The sequence below is a fragment of the Hippichthys cyanospilos genome, chromosome 5 (genome assembly GCF_059441005.1).
Source record: "Hippichthys cyanospilos isolate Australia breed blue-spotted pipefish chromosome 5, RoL_Hcya_1.0, whole genome shotgun sequence".
In the NCBI taxonomy this organism is placed as follows: domain Eukaryota; kingdom Metazoa; phylum Chordata; class Actinopteri; order Syngnathiformes; family Syngnathidae; genus Hippichthys; species Hippichthys cyanospilos.
Window position 1 is genome coordinate 2,382,010 of NC_142373.1, and position 14,105 is coordinate 2,396,114.

Below are 14,105 nucleotides of genomic sequence, written 5' to 3' on the forward strand. Positions count from 1 at the left end.
AAGCGTCTGCTTCTCAACTACTACTTGTTTTCAAGATATTGTAAGCAAAAGGAAAAAACAACGAAAACTGAATAGATGTCACAGACGGGGTTTGATCATGTGACGGCAAGGTATTAAAAGCCAACCTTACGCAGACGCTTAAGCGCTTAAGCCACATCACCACTTGCTGGCAGGAACCCTGAAGCGCAAAAGGAATATATGTGTGCTCCGGCAATGGCACAAGAGATTATGGTGCTTAATTTGTATACGCCCGTTTTGACTGGCTCCCAGGAAGCAATTTGATAGGGTTGCGATTCTTTGATAGCAGCAACAATGTTTGAATTGTTGTTAGGGCTCATTTTTAACGTGTCACAACAAAAATGTACTGCTAAAACATGAAAGTTGTCCTCCTTCCTGGAGGGGCTTGGCAACATATAATGGACACGCACTGCCCTAAAGGAATATTGGCATGGATATAGTATCGCGACACGCCTGGCCAACATTCAAATCGCTCTTAATGAGATGAAGCGACTGACGCCGAACTTGTGTTCGACAAAAACTATAGCCTTAATTCATGCATGACTTCATGCCCAACCAAGTCCACCATGTTACTTGCCCATCAGAAATCCCTGTCAAAACCTCCAGCAAAAGTCTAGTCATGAGTAAGGGCCTGTAGAGCTTTTGTACATGTGAATCCATCTTATGAGAAAGACCGTGTGCGACAAATTCACTTATTCCGGGGGTATTCCTGATCCCCGTTATATATATATATATATATATATATATATATATATATATATATATATATATATATATATATATATATATATATATATATATATATATATATATATATATATATATATATATATATATATATTTAAAGCTGACCGGATTTTGCCTCTCACGGGTTATTTTTGGGGTACACTTGCACCCAGTGAAGTAGACTAATGATAGTAAGCTGTACCTGAGCTTCTTCCCGCAGGTCCATGACTTCTTTTAGGGGTGCACTGGCCAGTTTGAAGGTCTCATCCACCGCCTTGATGCCCGTGTTCCTCAAGGTGACATATTCGCGCCCGCGTCGGCCCACCCGCCTCACCGACAGACCCCTGCGGTGGGCCTTGCCACCCCCGCGTCGGTTGGTGACGGCAACATGGAGAAAGAGACTGGCGTGGGGTAAGGGCTCCCCCATCAGGCCCAGCAAGGGCACGTTGCGGTAGCCGGACTGAAGGCAATCGAATGCAATGCTGAACTGACCGATGAAGTCGTCTCCGATATAGTCGTCGTCCAGCACGACGAAACGAAGAAGGGCAAGCTCTGGCATATTCACCTGTAGAAGGAGGAAAAGGGTGAGTCAAAAAATGACTCAAGACAAAATTTTTATTCCTTTTATAACGTTGCATCGCCTCCAAGTTTGAAAACTGTAGTAGCTAATGGGACAAGATCTGTTTATTTTTGTTAAAGCGCAACGAGACATATGGACAATGCGCTGCCCGTCAAGCCACTGTATAGTAAAGTGTATAGTATAGTATAGTAATATAGTAAAAGTAGTAGTAGAGTAAAAGTGAAACGTTGTGAGGAAACAAGCCAATCCTTCAAAATTGGTTGCAATGTCATGCAACCAACAATAGCTAAGTGGTCAACGCGTCGATCGTGGGCAATGCATTGAGCACCCCTGAAGTACAGGCAGTGCATACTTTAACAAAATAATCAACCTAAACCATGTCCCTGAGGAGCAATAAGGACAGTGTAAGCTCACCTTCAACACTTCAACACAGAAAAAAAAAGCTTCATTGAGCGTTCAGAGTGTATCACAAAACTGAGCTACATAGGGGCTCAAACAGTTTCCTGTTATGAGATGTCACTTGCCAAGCCATCGAGGAGGATCTACTTTAATTACACCCTATAATAAAAGACATGTCCCACCGCTCAACACGCAGGCTTGCAATAATAAATTTCACACATTTCCTAGGAAGCCTTAGCACTAATAAGGCAGCAGGAATCTGTAAAAATACAGCAAGTAGGCCGGAAACGTAACTTTGAGTGGATGAAAAAGAGTAATCACTGTTCTGTGTCGTTTCAGAGGTGGAATTTCACCTACTGTACAAATACAAGTCGTTATTTTTAAAATAATCCACAGTTCTACTATATACTGTGTGGAATATACATACCCTACATACAGTAATGCTGTATATTATGGTTTGTCATTGACACACTCCTGCTATAACGTGGATTTTCAAGCAACATTTTTAATGCGTTTTACTGTAAATTTAGATTTGCACACTACGGCAGTATGTCTTGTGTTGTTGATGTATGCTCTTTTTGTATATGTTGCTGCTACATGATTATTTAAGTTGTAACTTTAGGATTAGAATTACTCTAACCTGTAGCATCATTTCCGTAATGTAGCATCAAGCTGGCAAACTTCTGTTTATTGACGCTTTATTGGATTGGGTCAACTTGTAGTGTTTTAAGTTAATGCTTAATTGTCTTTTTTTACGTCTAAATTTTACAAGACAAGAACAAACAGATTGTAGCAAGCATGAATTGCCTTTTATTAAGTCATATTTTTGATTCTTCAAAGTGATATTATACAAATGTCTTCTATTTCTGAGCTGTGAGGTCATGAGAACAAGGAATTTGAACAAAATTCAAATAAAAGTGTGTTTTATTCAAAAAAAAGTTTGTTTTTATATATTAAAAACTACCAGTATTTTTAAAAAAAAAAAAGTTCATGGCACGTTTTTAAAGATTACTAGTAGGTTTAGAACGTATTCCCCACAAAGTATAAGCAATGTGCTTTTTTTTCTCCTTAAGTGTCATCTAATGTAAAAACGAGTTAATCGCTGATGATAAAACTTAAGTAAAACACATGCTCGTCATTAGCCGCGATACATTGATCTACAAGCTAGTTATATTTCCAGCTGATTAAAATTACAATAGCATCTCATTGAATTAAGTATTGAATTAATTAACATATTTAACTAATAAAATCAGTTGTGTTTCTCAGTTGTGTTTCTCATGTGCTGAGCATCCAGCAACCTCAGGCCACATCAACTTCCATTTCCTCCGGTGGTTAACATTTCAAATTCCATCTTCGCCATCACATATTATTCATATGGTTGAACAGGAACTACAGTACTGTATATCCAGTCATGTAGAAAGTGTAATTTACTGTGTGCTTTATGTGCTTTTTTCGATTTTATTTTTTTTCCAAGTTTGAGAGTGTGATTTGGGGATAGTGAGTACAACATAGTGCTTCAAGCATGGATAAACCAGACAGGCAACCCTTCCAGACTGTGTGTGTGCATGTATGTGCATGCGTGTGTAGTCTCACTTTAGTCTTTTGGATGAATAGAATAGCTCTGTGACATTTAATACAATGTGGCAATGTTGAGTCACATAGAAAATGGTCAGAGGCAATTCAGCCTACTTGAGTACCATGTTCTTCATTTAGAGCAAGCAGTAACCAACAATAATGCTGCAGTCATGGGAAATGAGCTTTGTACTTGACGTGATTATATATAGTCAATGTAACTGATGTAGATTGGTGAAAATCAGTTGGCACCATAGATACATTTAAGCGGATGCAAGTAGGAGCAAGCACGTCTGTTCAGTGTTATGTCTTGGTATCTGTGATTTTTGTACCTTTCATGTCTTGGGTTTGTGTTGGTTTTTGTTTAGTTCCTAGTTGTTCGTGCTTTTCTTGTCCCTTGACAGTGTCTTGTTGATTGGATTGCCTGTCCTCGTCAACCCGCTCCCCTGTGTTAGCCAATAAGCTCCCTGAGCCACTGTCTTGTTCAGGTGTTCATCGATTTCTCATCAGTTTGGATTGTATTTAGTTTCCTGTTTCCGTTCAGTTCTCATCCGGTCAGTGTAGTTTGAGGTCACTGTAGTTCTGTTGTTGGCTGCATAGTCTGTCACCCCCTCGTAGTCGCCATAATTACATTCCTGTTTTTCTTAAGTCTCATTTCCCCATTTTCTGTCGTAAGTTTATTTCTTGACTTTATTTTGTTCACTTTGTAGGCTTTCTTTTTTCAACTTTACTATTATTTTGATTACAAAGACCTACCTGCTTCCCTGTGCTTAGGGCCACAAATCCCCACTACCTCGACAAGCATGCAGAATCCAGGCACTCAAATTGGTAAATTCGAATTGGAAGACAGACATTACTTCAGTCGGTCGGTCTCAAGAGTGGCAGTTTGGATATATGTTAGAAACTATGGCGAATTGTTTCTGAAAATTTGTGTTTTTAGCTTAGTGTCTCAAAAGATAAGTGCAACCAGAAATGTATTTGTAATGATCAGAAAGCACTCAGCAAAGCCATCTGAGGTTGTGTCTTGAAGAAGTATCAAGTGGTAACCATGGCAACACATAAATTATGGCACAACATGATTGCTGGTAATTTTCTCTTGATGTACAAGGCACAAAGGGCAAAACAACTGAAAAGTCCATGCCTTCTTCACATCTCTACAAATGAAATGGAACTTGGGGCTTGCATCTGGAGTCCAACTAAAGGCAGTACAGTAATTTATGGGTCGCGTAATTGGCAGTATAATTATGGACTTATAACCTCAAAAGCAAAGAACTGGCTACCGTCAACAGCGTAATTTTAAAAAGTTGAACAATAGACTCAGCAGAAACACACACACACACATACAGTATATATATATATATATATATATATATATATATATATATATATATATATATATATATATATATATATATATATATATATATATATATATATAAACCCTAACCCTATACAACTCTATTTTGATTTTGTGATGACTGAAGACAACTTGGCCAATTGTATTTTAATATTCCTAATAATTCAAATGTTTAAAAAGACTCGGAGCGCTACAATAATAATGTGTCTGAATCATAAGGTTTAAATACAATTCTGTGGGCAACCCAGACTGTTCCTGTTTTTATTATATTTGTAAAATGAATTCAAACACAGATCCGCACATTTTATAGCAAATTCTTACTTGGAATTCAAAGGTCTCATCAAAAAGAGGGTCGTCTTGGTTCTGAAGTGCAGTGCGTGTGCGCTGTTCTGCACAGTCGGCAGGTACTCCATGCAGTTCCAGGACCACGTACGGGTCAATGACCTCTCCCTTGGCACCAGATCCCTGAGGTTTTGGTAGGTTGTGTGCACTAATAACCTGTGTGGCGGAACATGACATTAGAGGGAAACCAGGGAGATTTGATTGTATGTACAGGAAAGGACACTAGAAATGACGGAAAGGACACTAGAAATGACTGTATTTCCACAAAAAGTGGCTGCCCGTGAAATCAACGCTGTGCCCATACCACTCACTACATGCCACGACAGACAGCTAAACACCTCCTATCAAATAGAAACCAAATTGATTTTACATCATCATTTTAAGGAGTGTCTCAATTGCCTTAAATGCATATCGAGGTGCAAAGATCATCAAGGAGCTGCCAACTCCATCTTAAATAAAGGGATGTCTGACGTATCTATCCTCTGCATCTTGTGGCTCCTCGATGGTGACGTATGAAAACAGGAGTGTATGAGCTGGACCCTGGCTCCAATAAAATAGTTTTAACCCACCTTCGTGTCATTTTTTTTATTATTTCCTTTTGAATACATAGTACATGTTTTGCTTGCCATTTGGGGCGGTTTTTGATTGCATAACAACTTGATAACAATGGAACATGGTTACACTGAATTTTCTTCTTGAATTCAGGAAAGTCATCTAAATACAAATCTGTGAATCCATTTTGTTTCATTTGGGTCTCATACAGCTTCTAAATAAGATGGTTTATTTTCTTGTTTTTTTTTTTAATGTAAAAGTTCAGTGAACATATATTTTCAAGATATGCCATAGTTCAAATGAACTCTGGACTGGTGAATATTACAGTTATCTAATTTCCCTGGTATAAGTTGGTATTTCACTGGTATTTCATGTTTGAAATGTAATCTCTGGTGAATAATGTTACTTATTTCCCTGTTTTTAAATTTAAAACTGTGAACAATTATTTGCCAATATATGTAATGTTTCAAATGAACAGAAAAATGTTTGAAACTGCTACCCATCCATTTTCTAGACGCTTATTCTTACAAGGGTGGCAGGCTTGCTGGTGCCTATCCCAGCTGACTTCGGCAATAGGCAGGGGACACTCTGAACTGGCTGCCAGCTAACAGCAGAAATTTCAAATCTTTAATTTAAGAAAATAAAATAAATAAATAAATAAAATAATGGTCCGCTCCCAAATTATCACCTGACCAAATCAAATTTGTCTCTTTCTGAAAAAAAAAGTTTGGACACCAATGAGCCACATCTCATCCAATCTGACGTTGGGAGACATGTAAGTGGCAGCATACACCCTGGCCTCTTCACCACTCAATCATATATAGAGGGGAGGGGCACATTTACATTCACGGCGAACACAGTTAAGGAAATATGGAAATAAATAGATAATGGAAAGAAACCTTAATGCGAAGAGTTTGCGGCGGCACACCCGGCACGCAGCCATGAGTATGGGCGCTGAAATACGACACTTCGTCCCTCATGACAGCAGGTCGCAGGACATAACCACATCCTCCGTTTTGAGAGAAGCGGCCTCTGTGAAGGTCCAACATGGCTCCAGGCGTCTGCTGGTTTAAAGCTACAAGCTGAACGCCTCCTTTCCAGTATCCCTGCGGGTTGGGGTTACTGGAGTCCAGGCGGACCGAGCTGGGCCGCACCCTGGTTAAAGTGCGCTTGGTGAACATGACAAGGTCTTCCGGGCTCTCTGTGGTCAGCCGGCCTGCCTCCCCCTCGCCAAGGGAGCACAGTGTCCAGTAGGGTCCAGTGTCGTTCACCAAGGGAGTGCCGGGAGAGCCAGGACTGCTGGGAGGAGAGTGCTGCTTGTGAAGGGCTCGTTGAGCGTAAAAGTGACGACTATCCGTGCGAGCGATGGCCACCAGGTCAGAGAGTTCTTTGTGTAGGCGGAGTTTCCTCGGTTGAGAGGGTGGCGGCACCACCAGGACCACGCCCAGATCCTCCTCGCCCGGAATGGTCATCCGCCGGCCGGCAAGAGGACCCCCACCGCCGATCTCTTCGTCTTCCTCAGATACTTCTCCATCAGATCCTTCATGATACGGAGGGAGCTTCTTACCCACTATTACGACACGTCCCTTCAGCTGCTCAGGGGAGGGTAAGGTGGTGGCTCGACCCCCCAGGCTGACTGGTAGGGATTCCGGAGTGTAAAGCCGAGAACCAAGCACTTTCTTCAGGTGCTGTGCCATTTTACGCTGCTGGCCTGGCGAGCAGCGATGACATAAGTACACCAGGAGTGGGTACCGCGAGGTCAGGAAGGCATACTTGTTGACCACCTCCAAAGCCGAACGGATGGTGACAGGCGCGTGGTGGTGGTAATGCTGATGATGGTGACAAGGGATGTCTGGACCATAGTCAACCCCAAGTAGAGGCTCGCCCTCCGGGCCATCAGTTACTCCGAGCTCCAAGCACCGGCAACCAGACTGAAGGGCTTTAATCAGCCCACCCAGGTCTGCTCTGCCGTGAACCTGGTCATCCAGAAGGTAGGACCTGTATGACGTACTGAGGAAACAATCGAATGATTCAGTGAATAATTTTCCAAACTAGAATCTCCAATCACAATTTAAGCAGACGGCAAGAGAGTTAGGTATCTTTTAGCTATTTTGTTAACCTTTTGACTAATGTATTCCAAAAGAACAACAAGTGGAATGTGTCAGCACAGGAAGAAGACAGTGAACCGTCTGTGTATTTATGGAATGGCATTGGGTTTTTTGCTCTTTTCCCCCGAAAACCTATTTATTACTCCGGTCGATTTGTTTTTTTTACATTTGAATGGCAGTTATTAAAGTTAAAATGCTAAATAACACATTTTAACTACAGTGTGGTTTGATCATTGGTTATTGTACGTTTAGTCTTTAAAGTCAGGAAAGTCTAGTCTTTCATTTGTATGAAGTAAAACGTTACTAGTTTTTGGTGTGTAATGCCTTACACTACCACGTTATAGAAAACCGTAATGCTTTACAGTACTTACATTACTTTTGTAATGCACTATTCCCAACATTGTCAGAATGCCATATTTAAACTTGTGGTGGTAGATAGACCACATTATTAAAAAAAAATTATAATAATTGCCCCGACTTCAATTTAACTTTTTACAGAATACTAAAAGTGTAATGAATGAGATATACCGTTTGTGCGAAATAACCATGCTTTGCATACAACTTTGTCATCATGATGTTTTTTACATTGACCTACAATTACAATGGTTAACTTGTTTCCTCATGTATATAGTTGTTAAGAATGTTAATATGTTACTTACCTAATGTAGTAGTGTGAAAGGGGCATGTTCATGTCCTGGCACACACCCTCATGTTCGGGGTCCAGCAGCTGGCACTCAGGAGACTGCAGATAGCGCGCAAAGCCATCCAGGCCCAGCAGCCCCCTCTCTTTGCCCTGTGCTGAGGGCTCATAACGCCTCAGGAGCTCCAGGCAGCCCTCGGCCGTGGCCAAGGACAGACCCTGCTCCGTCTCCAGGAAGAGGCGCAAGTCCTGAGGGTCCAGACACTCGCGGTCCTTGGCCAGCTGCACCATCAGGAAGTAGACGTCCGGCCGGGTGCACAGCTCGCAATAGGCCTCCTGGAACTCCTCGCGCGTCACGTGGGAAGTCAGTTTCTCCTTGCTGCGTTGGATCTCCTTGAAGCGCAAACGAACCTGTGTGGATAAATCGAAAGCCGATGAGCGGTGAGATGAATGTGAACGCAATTTCCAAAACTCTTGCCTCATCCATTCCAAGAAGCTGGTTGATCCAATTTAACTTTGGTTATTTTGTTTCACCAAGGAAATGGAAATGACCCAGATATATCGCAGCGGGGTAATAATGTCGTCCCTATTACTCATCTTTTGTCCTACTCGCCCTCACTTTAATCTTGTTTCTTTTCATTTTAACATTCTTTCCCATTACGGGCTCCTTGGAGGGGCTGCTTTTCTGACAATAGAGGACAAAAAAAAGATGAAGTAGCCAAATTCACTGCCAATCACGAAAACTAATAATCGCAAGCAATGTCAGAAATGTTCCTGGACTGGTGGAAATAAAGATAAGCTTCAAAAACAAACTTAAGCTGTTGTGGACCCTACAATCAACAAGCATATCAACAATCTCATATGAGGGCAAAGTGTATTAAGGTACTGGGGGTTTACGTTGAAAATCAGAGGTTTGGATTTTTGTAACACCGGTCCTGGAACCTTTCTGGCACAGTTCCTGTATTGTGTAAAATAGTAGTCCTGAAATGTTTCTTCATTCAAATCATGAAAGAAGAGTTAGATTTTATTCTAAATTGCCATTTACACGGACACAGACATATAGTCAAGACTGTGCACTCATAAACTGCCGGGTAAAAAAAAAGAACAAGACTATAGTGCTATTCATTTAGTCAATCAATCAATCAATCAAATTTTATTTGTATAGCCCTAAATCACTGAAGTCTCAAAGGGCTTCACAGATGAAAAGAGGTCATGTGAAGACTTCTTTCGAATAAGAAGTCATACAGAGACATCTTTTCGGTGTAAGGTACACAACAGCATCCCCTGTCAAAGCTCCCAGAAGGGGAAGGAAAAACTCAAAAACCCCAATTAGGGGGAAATCAGAAACCTCCAGAAGGGACAACAGGTGGGAGGAGCCCCCTTCCAGGCCCACAGGTTGAAGTGGATGCTGTATGTACCAAATACAGACAAACTTAGTCCCATGAGTTGAGTCAAATAAATTATTTGCAAGACCTTATCTTTTTATTTGTTTGTTTATTTATTTATTTATTCATATATTTTTGAATAGGGTATCCTTTTATACCCAAAAGTTTTGGCTAAATGACGAATTAGGCTAAACCCACCATTTGGTTGTTTTGTACTAAAGAACAGTGAGGGTCAGTGTTTTTTTTTTTTTTTTTCTGATTCAACTGTCTTTAGAGTGTGTGTGCTTTCAAACAGCAATAACGCTTTTATTGTCTGTCATGGCAAGCGTAATAGTCGCACCTTAGCCTCCTTGATTCCAGGACAAAGATTAACAATCGTAGCAACCGCCACGTCCTCGGACACGATGCCGTAACCGTCTTCGTCCACTCGAGCAAACTCGGTCGCCAGCCACTCGCTCCTCATCTTGCTGCCCAGACTGCCCTCCATCGTTCCTCCTTCTCCCAGGCCGCCGCCTCCTCCAAGTCCCCCCCCAATGACTGTGGGGTGCGCCAAAAGGTAACGGAGGCCCGTCACCCAGATATTGGCTACATCCGCTGAGAGTGCCACCAAATCGAGAGACTGCAGGGATAAAATGAAGTAAAAATAAAAAAGAAAAACCAACAACAACAGTACCAGTCATCATGATCAATGAAATATAGCGGTAACTTGAAGTTTGTGCATAATTATTTTCCTTTTATCTCCAAGATACTTGTAAGTTTGTCATGGTCATGGAGTCCAAATCATTATAAAACCTTGATGAAGGGTACAGGAGATGCTTTAAGTTCATTAGTCTCATATGACTGCAGTAAACTCTCACATATTCATGGTTAAGCATTCTCAAATCTATCTACATAGTTGGGGGAAATCTATTTTCCATTATTCGCCAAAATTTGCTTTTTTGGGCTCACGTCAACGCAATAAGCAGGGCTACAACTAACGAATATTTTAACAATCGATTTGTCTGCCAATTTTTTTGTTAATGTGTGAACCTGATTTCACATCCCTTCATTTAATTTTTTTTAAATTTTCAAATTGATAACACTGTAAACACAAATTAATTAGGATTTAGTTAAAACTTTAGTTGATAAAAAAAAGTACTGTAAAAATACTGATCATTGTTTTCCAAAGTATAAGCAAATGTTTTATCCAAAAATAATTATGGAGGAAGACACAGATGCGAAAAAAATACATGTTAAACAAACATTTGAATTTAAATATGCATCTAAATTATTGACTGATAACAAACATAACTATCGATTAACTTATAAATCCATTAGTTTTCAATTACTACCTTTTAAAAGTATTATCTTGGTTTAAGCGTAGCACGGTTTGTTTCTGACTGTGGCGTTCCTGTGTGGAGCTTGCATGGTCTCCCAGTTTCCTTCTCCAGTATCTCCCAAGAACATGCATAGTAGGTACAGTGCACAATATAAATTGTCCTTAGGTGTGTTTTGTGGTTGGCAACCAGTTAGGGGTGTAATCCGCCGGCTGCCTGAAGACAGATGGGATAGATTCCAGTGCACCTGCGACCCTTGTGAGGATGTTAAGATAAGCAATGGATGGGATGGATGACTCTGGTTTCATTTGGTGCCAAATAACTATGTTAACTCATTCAATCTCAAAGACACATGTTTACTTTTCTTTTTAAGAGTCCAGACATTCAATCCCAGGCCCCTATTTATATATATGTTTTTTATGTTTGGCTGAAGAGAGGAGGTGTGAAAATCGAAGCCAGTGAATAACTTAAGAATTAAAGTAATCACTTACGTTAGTCCTTCAGTACCTAATTACTTCCGTCCTTTAGTTCCTTCATTGATTACTTTGCACTTAATCACCTAAGATAATCGATTACATTGAAACTTTAACATGGATAAAAAAATTGATTTGGAACTAAATTGATGATTGATTAAATCAGTACTTAATTACTTAATTATTGAGTTCTTATTTCTTTTTGTACTAGAGATTTTTAGATTCTTTTTTAGTCAAGCACTTGAAAAAAGTAAACAAATAGCTGGAACTGAATGTAAAAAAAAAAATTGTGTGTTATTTTTGTGATTCTGTCAAAGCTAATGTGTTTCTCTCATCTTGTTGCATTATAAGCATGATATCTTTTCAACAGATGTTTCACACATTCTTTTTCCTATTTTTTTCAAATTTTTCCACCTGGGTCAAATTACATGTAAAGGTTTGTTCACTATAGCGATGCCTTTGAAGAACAATGCCTTTTGTACTCTGGAAACACATGTCATGTAATGATGAAATGTCTTATTTCACACCATAAGGTGAGATTGAACTCCAAAATCTATGGTCATAATTTTTTGTTGCTTCTAAACCTTCGAACTACCGCTCCCCTTGCCCTGTATTACCTGGTAGTCCTCGCCGTGTATGATCGAAAACGCAGCCTCCTCAGCCAGTTGTTCAGAGATGGGTCCGTTATGCAAGAACGTCTCGGTGCTTTTGCCTGTTCGCACCTCTCGAATGCTGGAGACATCCAGGCGGGCCCGCTCACCGTCCTTCTTCGACGGCTCCCAGCGCAAGCAGCTCAGGTCGGCCTCCAGGGTGTAGAAGCGACAGTAGACCCTGCAGTTGGGGCGCACCTTCTTCAGCTCACATCCGCCCTGCATGAAGGCCAGGCAGTCGGCCGCGCTATTAACCTGTAGAGAAAAACCTTTTCATTTAAGGCAGCTCTGGCATGACGTTGAGTGCTGGTTTACTTCCTGTTGCAAAGTTTGAGAAATTTCATTTTTTAAAACTTAAAGGTTTTGGTAAATTTGACAGGATCGCGATCGTCTTGCATTCACGTCAGTTTAAATTTATACCTTACACTAACCCAGGCTCTTATGAGCTGAATTCAATGGTGACCGTACAAGTATGCATACATACAAACAAAGTCATACAAAGTCATACATACAAAGTCAAAAAGACACATATACGCATTCTAAGCGACATTGCACTCACTTTCCTTCTCAAACCTACATCAGAAAAAGAGACCAATGCATTACGGCTGCAGTGCATTTAAACATTAATAACGGCAAATGTCTGAACAACTTGGGCTTTCTATCAATCATGAACATATATACAGATCTAACAAATCAACTAGAATGATGGGGGTGAAATTACTTTGATATTTCCCTTAGTGTAAAGATTACTGTAGAGCCCAATGTACAGCAATTTGAAATACAGTCGGCCCCCGGCTTACGAGCACCCTGATTTACGAACAATTCGCCTTACGAGCGTGGATCAGGGAGATTTTTGTCCTCCGCTTACGAACAAACCTCTCGCCTTACGAGCAATTCGACATGCCGGCCATTGAGTATATAGATATGTTCACGTCTAATTGCGTCAGTAAAATCAACAGCAGCAACAGCATTAATCATCAGTAGATGCTTGGGGCAGTAACGTGAACGCTATTGCTCTTACAACGTCACACTGACTGTCTCACTCACGGTGTCTAAATATATTACCATTTAAGTGTAGTGTTTGTACAGCTAAAGGGAAAAACAGCTGACATGAAATTAAATGTGCCGATTGCAGGACAAAGAATTGTCATTGGTTTAAATGTGTGTTTTTTTTTAAATTAATTGTCAATACATTCCAACCGTTTAAAAAAAAAAGTGCGAATAATTATCAGTCAGTCACGGAGATGCGAATATGCTATTGGTCGATTAAGGTCACCCGGTCTCACTCACGGAGATGCTATTGGCCGGCGTCACACGTCAATCACAGAAATGCCGATATGCTATTGGCCGAACGCCTTTATCTAGCTTGATGGGACAGGATGGAAGTAAGGAGAGAAAATTAGTGAAAAACGGAATGTTGTGAAGACTTTGCAAACTTTATCTGTTAGACATAGCTTCTAAAATTACTAGCAGCGGTAAAGAAAGAAATAAGAGGATGATGTTTTAGTATCTGCGTGATTTGCACCCTGACTGAAAGAGTTACTGTAACACTGTAAGAGCAATAGCATTTCTAACGCCGTGTTGAGTTTGAGCGTAGGGCTCTGTCCCCCTCTGCTTACACCCAGCTCAAGTCTCGTCGTTTTAAAGGTAAGAGCTATTTATCCATTGTAATTATTATGTAATGTAAGTGTTCAGCAGATTATGTCACTCGATTTTAATATATGTATACAGTGTGTCGTTTTAACCTAAGGCTTCGGCGCGCGTTGCACGCATTCACGAATTAACATGGGATTGGATTGCCCGCTATACGAGCAATCCGAGATACGAGCGTAGCCGCTGAACGGATTAAGTTCGTAACCCGGGGGCCCACTGTACTTGCAAAATTTCCCAGCTCAACCTCCCATTTAAATTTACAGTATCATGTCCATAAATTTACTGGAAATTCGTAGCCTATGTAACCTAAATACTCTGATAATGTGGTAACACG

The 14,105-nt window shown here is 40.6% G+C and overlaps 1 protein-coding gene across 1 annotated transcript in view; it reads right to left on the reverse strand.

Annotated features, from left to right (window-relative positions):
• LOC148423138 (inactive phospholipase C-like protein 1) overlaps window positions 1-14,105 on the reverse strand; it is a 71,093-nt gene that overhangs the window by 8,324 nt on the left and 48,664 nt on the right. Inside the window, exons 3-8 of the mRNA XM_088415510.1 lie at window positions 12,086-12,373; window positions 10,020-10,298; window positions 8,314-8,705; window positions 6,446-7,556; window positions 4,974-5,150; window positions 947-1,309 (exon numbers count right to left, since the gene is read on the reverse strand). Of these exons, the coding sequence (XP_088271636.1) occupies window positions 947-1,309; window positions 4,974-5,150; window positions 6,446-7,556; window positions 8,314-8,705; window positions 10,020-10,298; window positions 12,086-12,373 (2,610 nt within the window). The remainder of the gene's footprint in view (window positions 1-946; window positions 1,310-4,973; window positions 5,151-6,445; window positions 7,557-8,313; window positions 8,706-10,019; window positions 10,299-12,085; window positions 12,374-14,105) is intronic.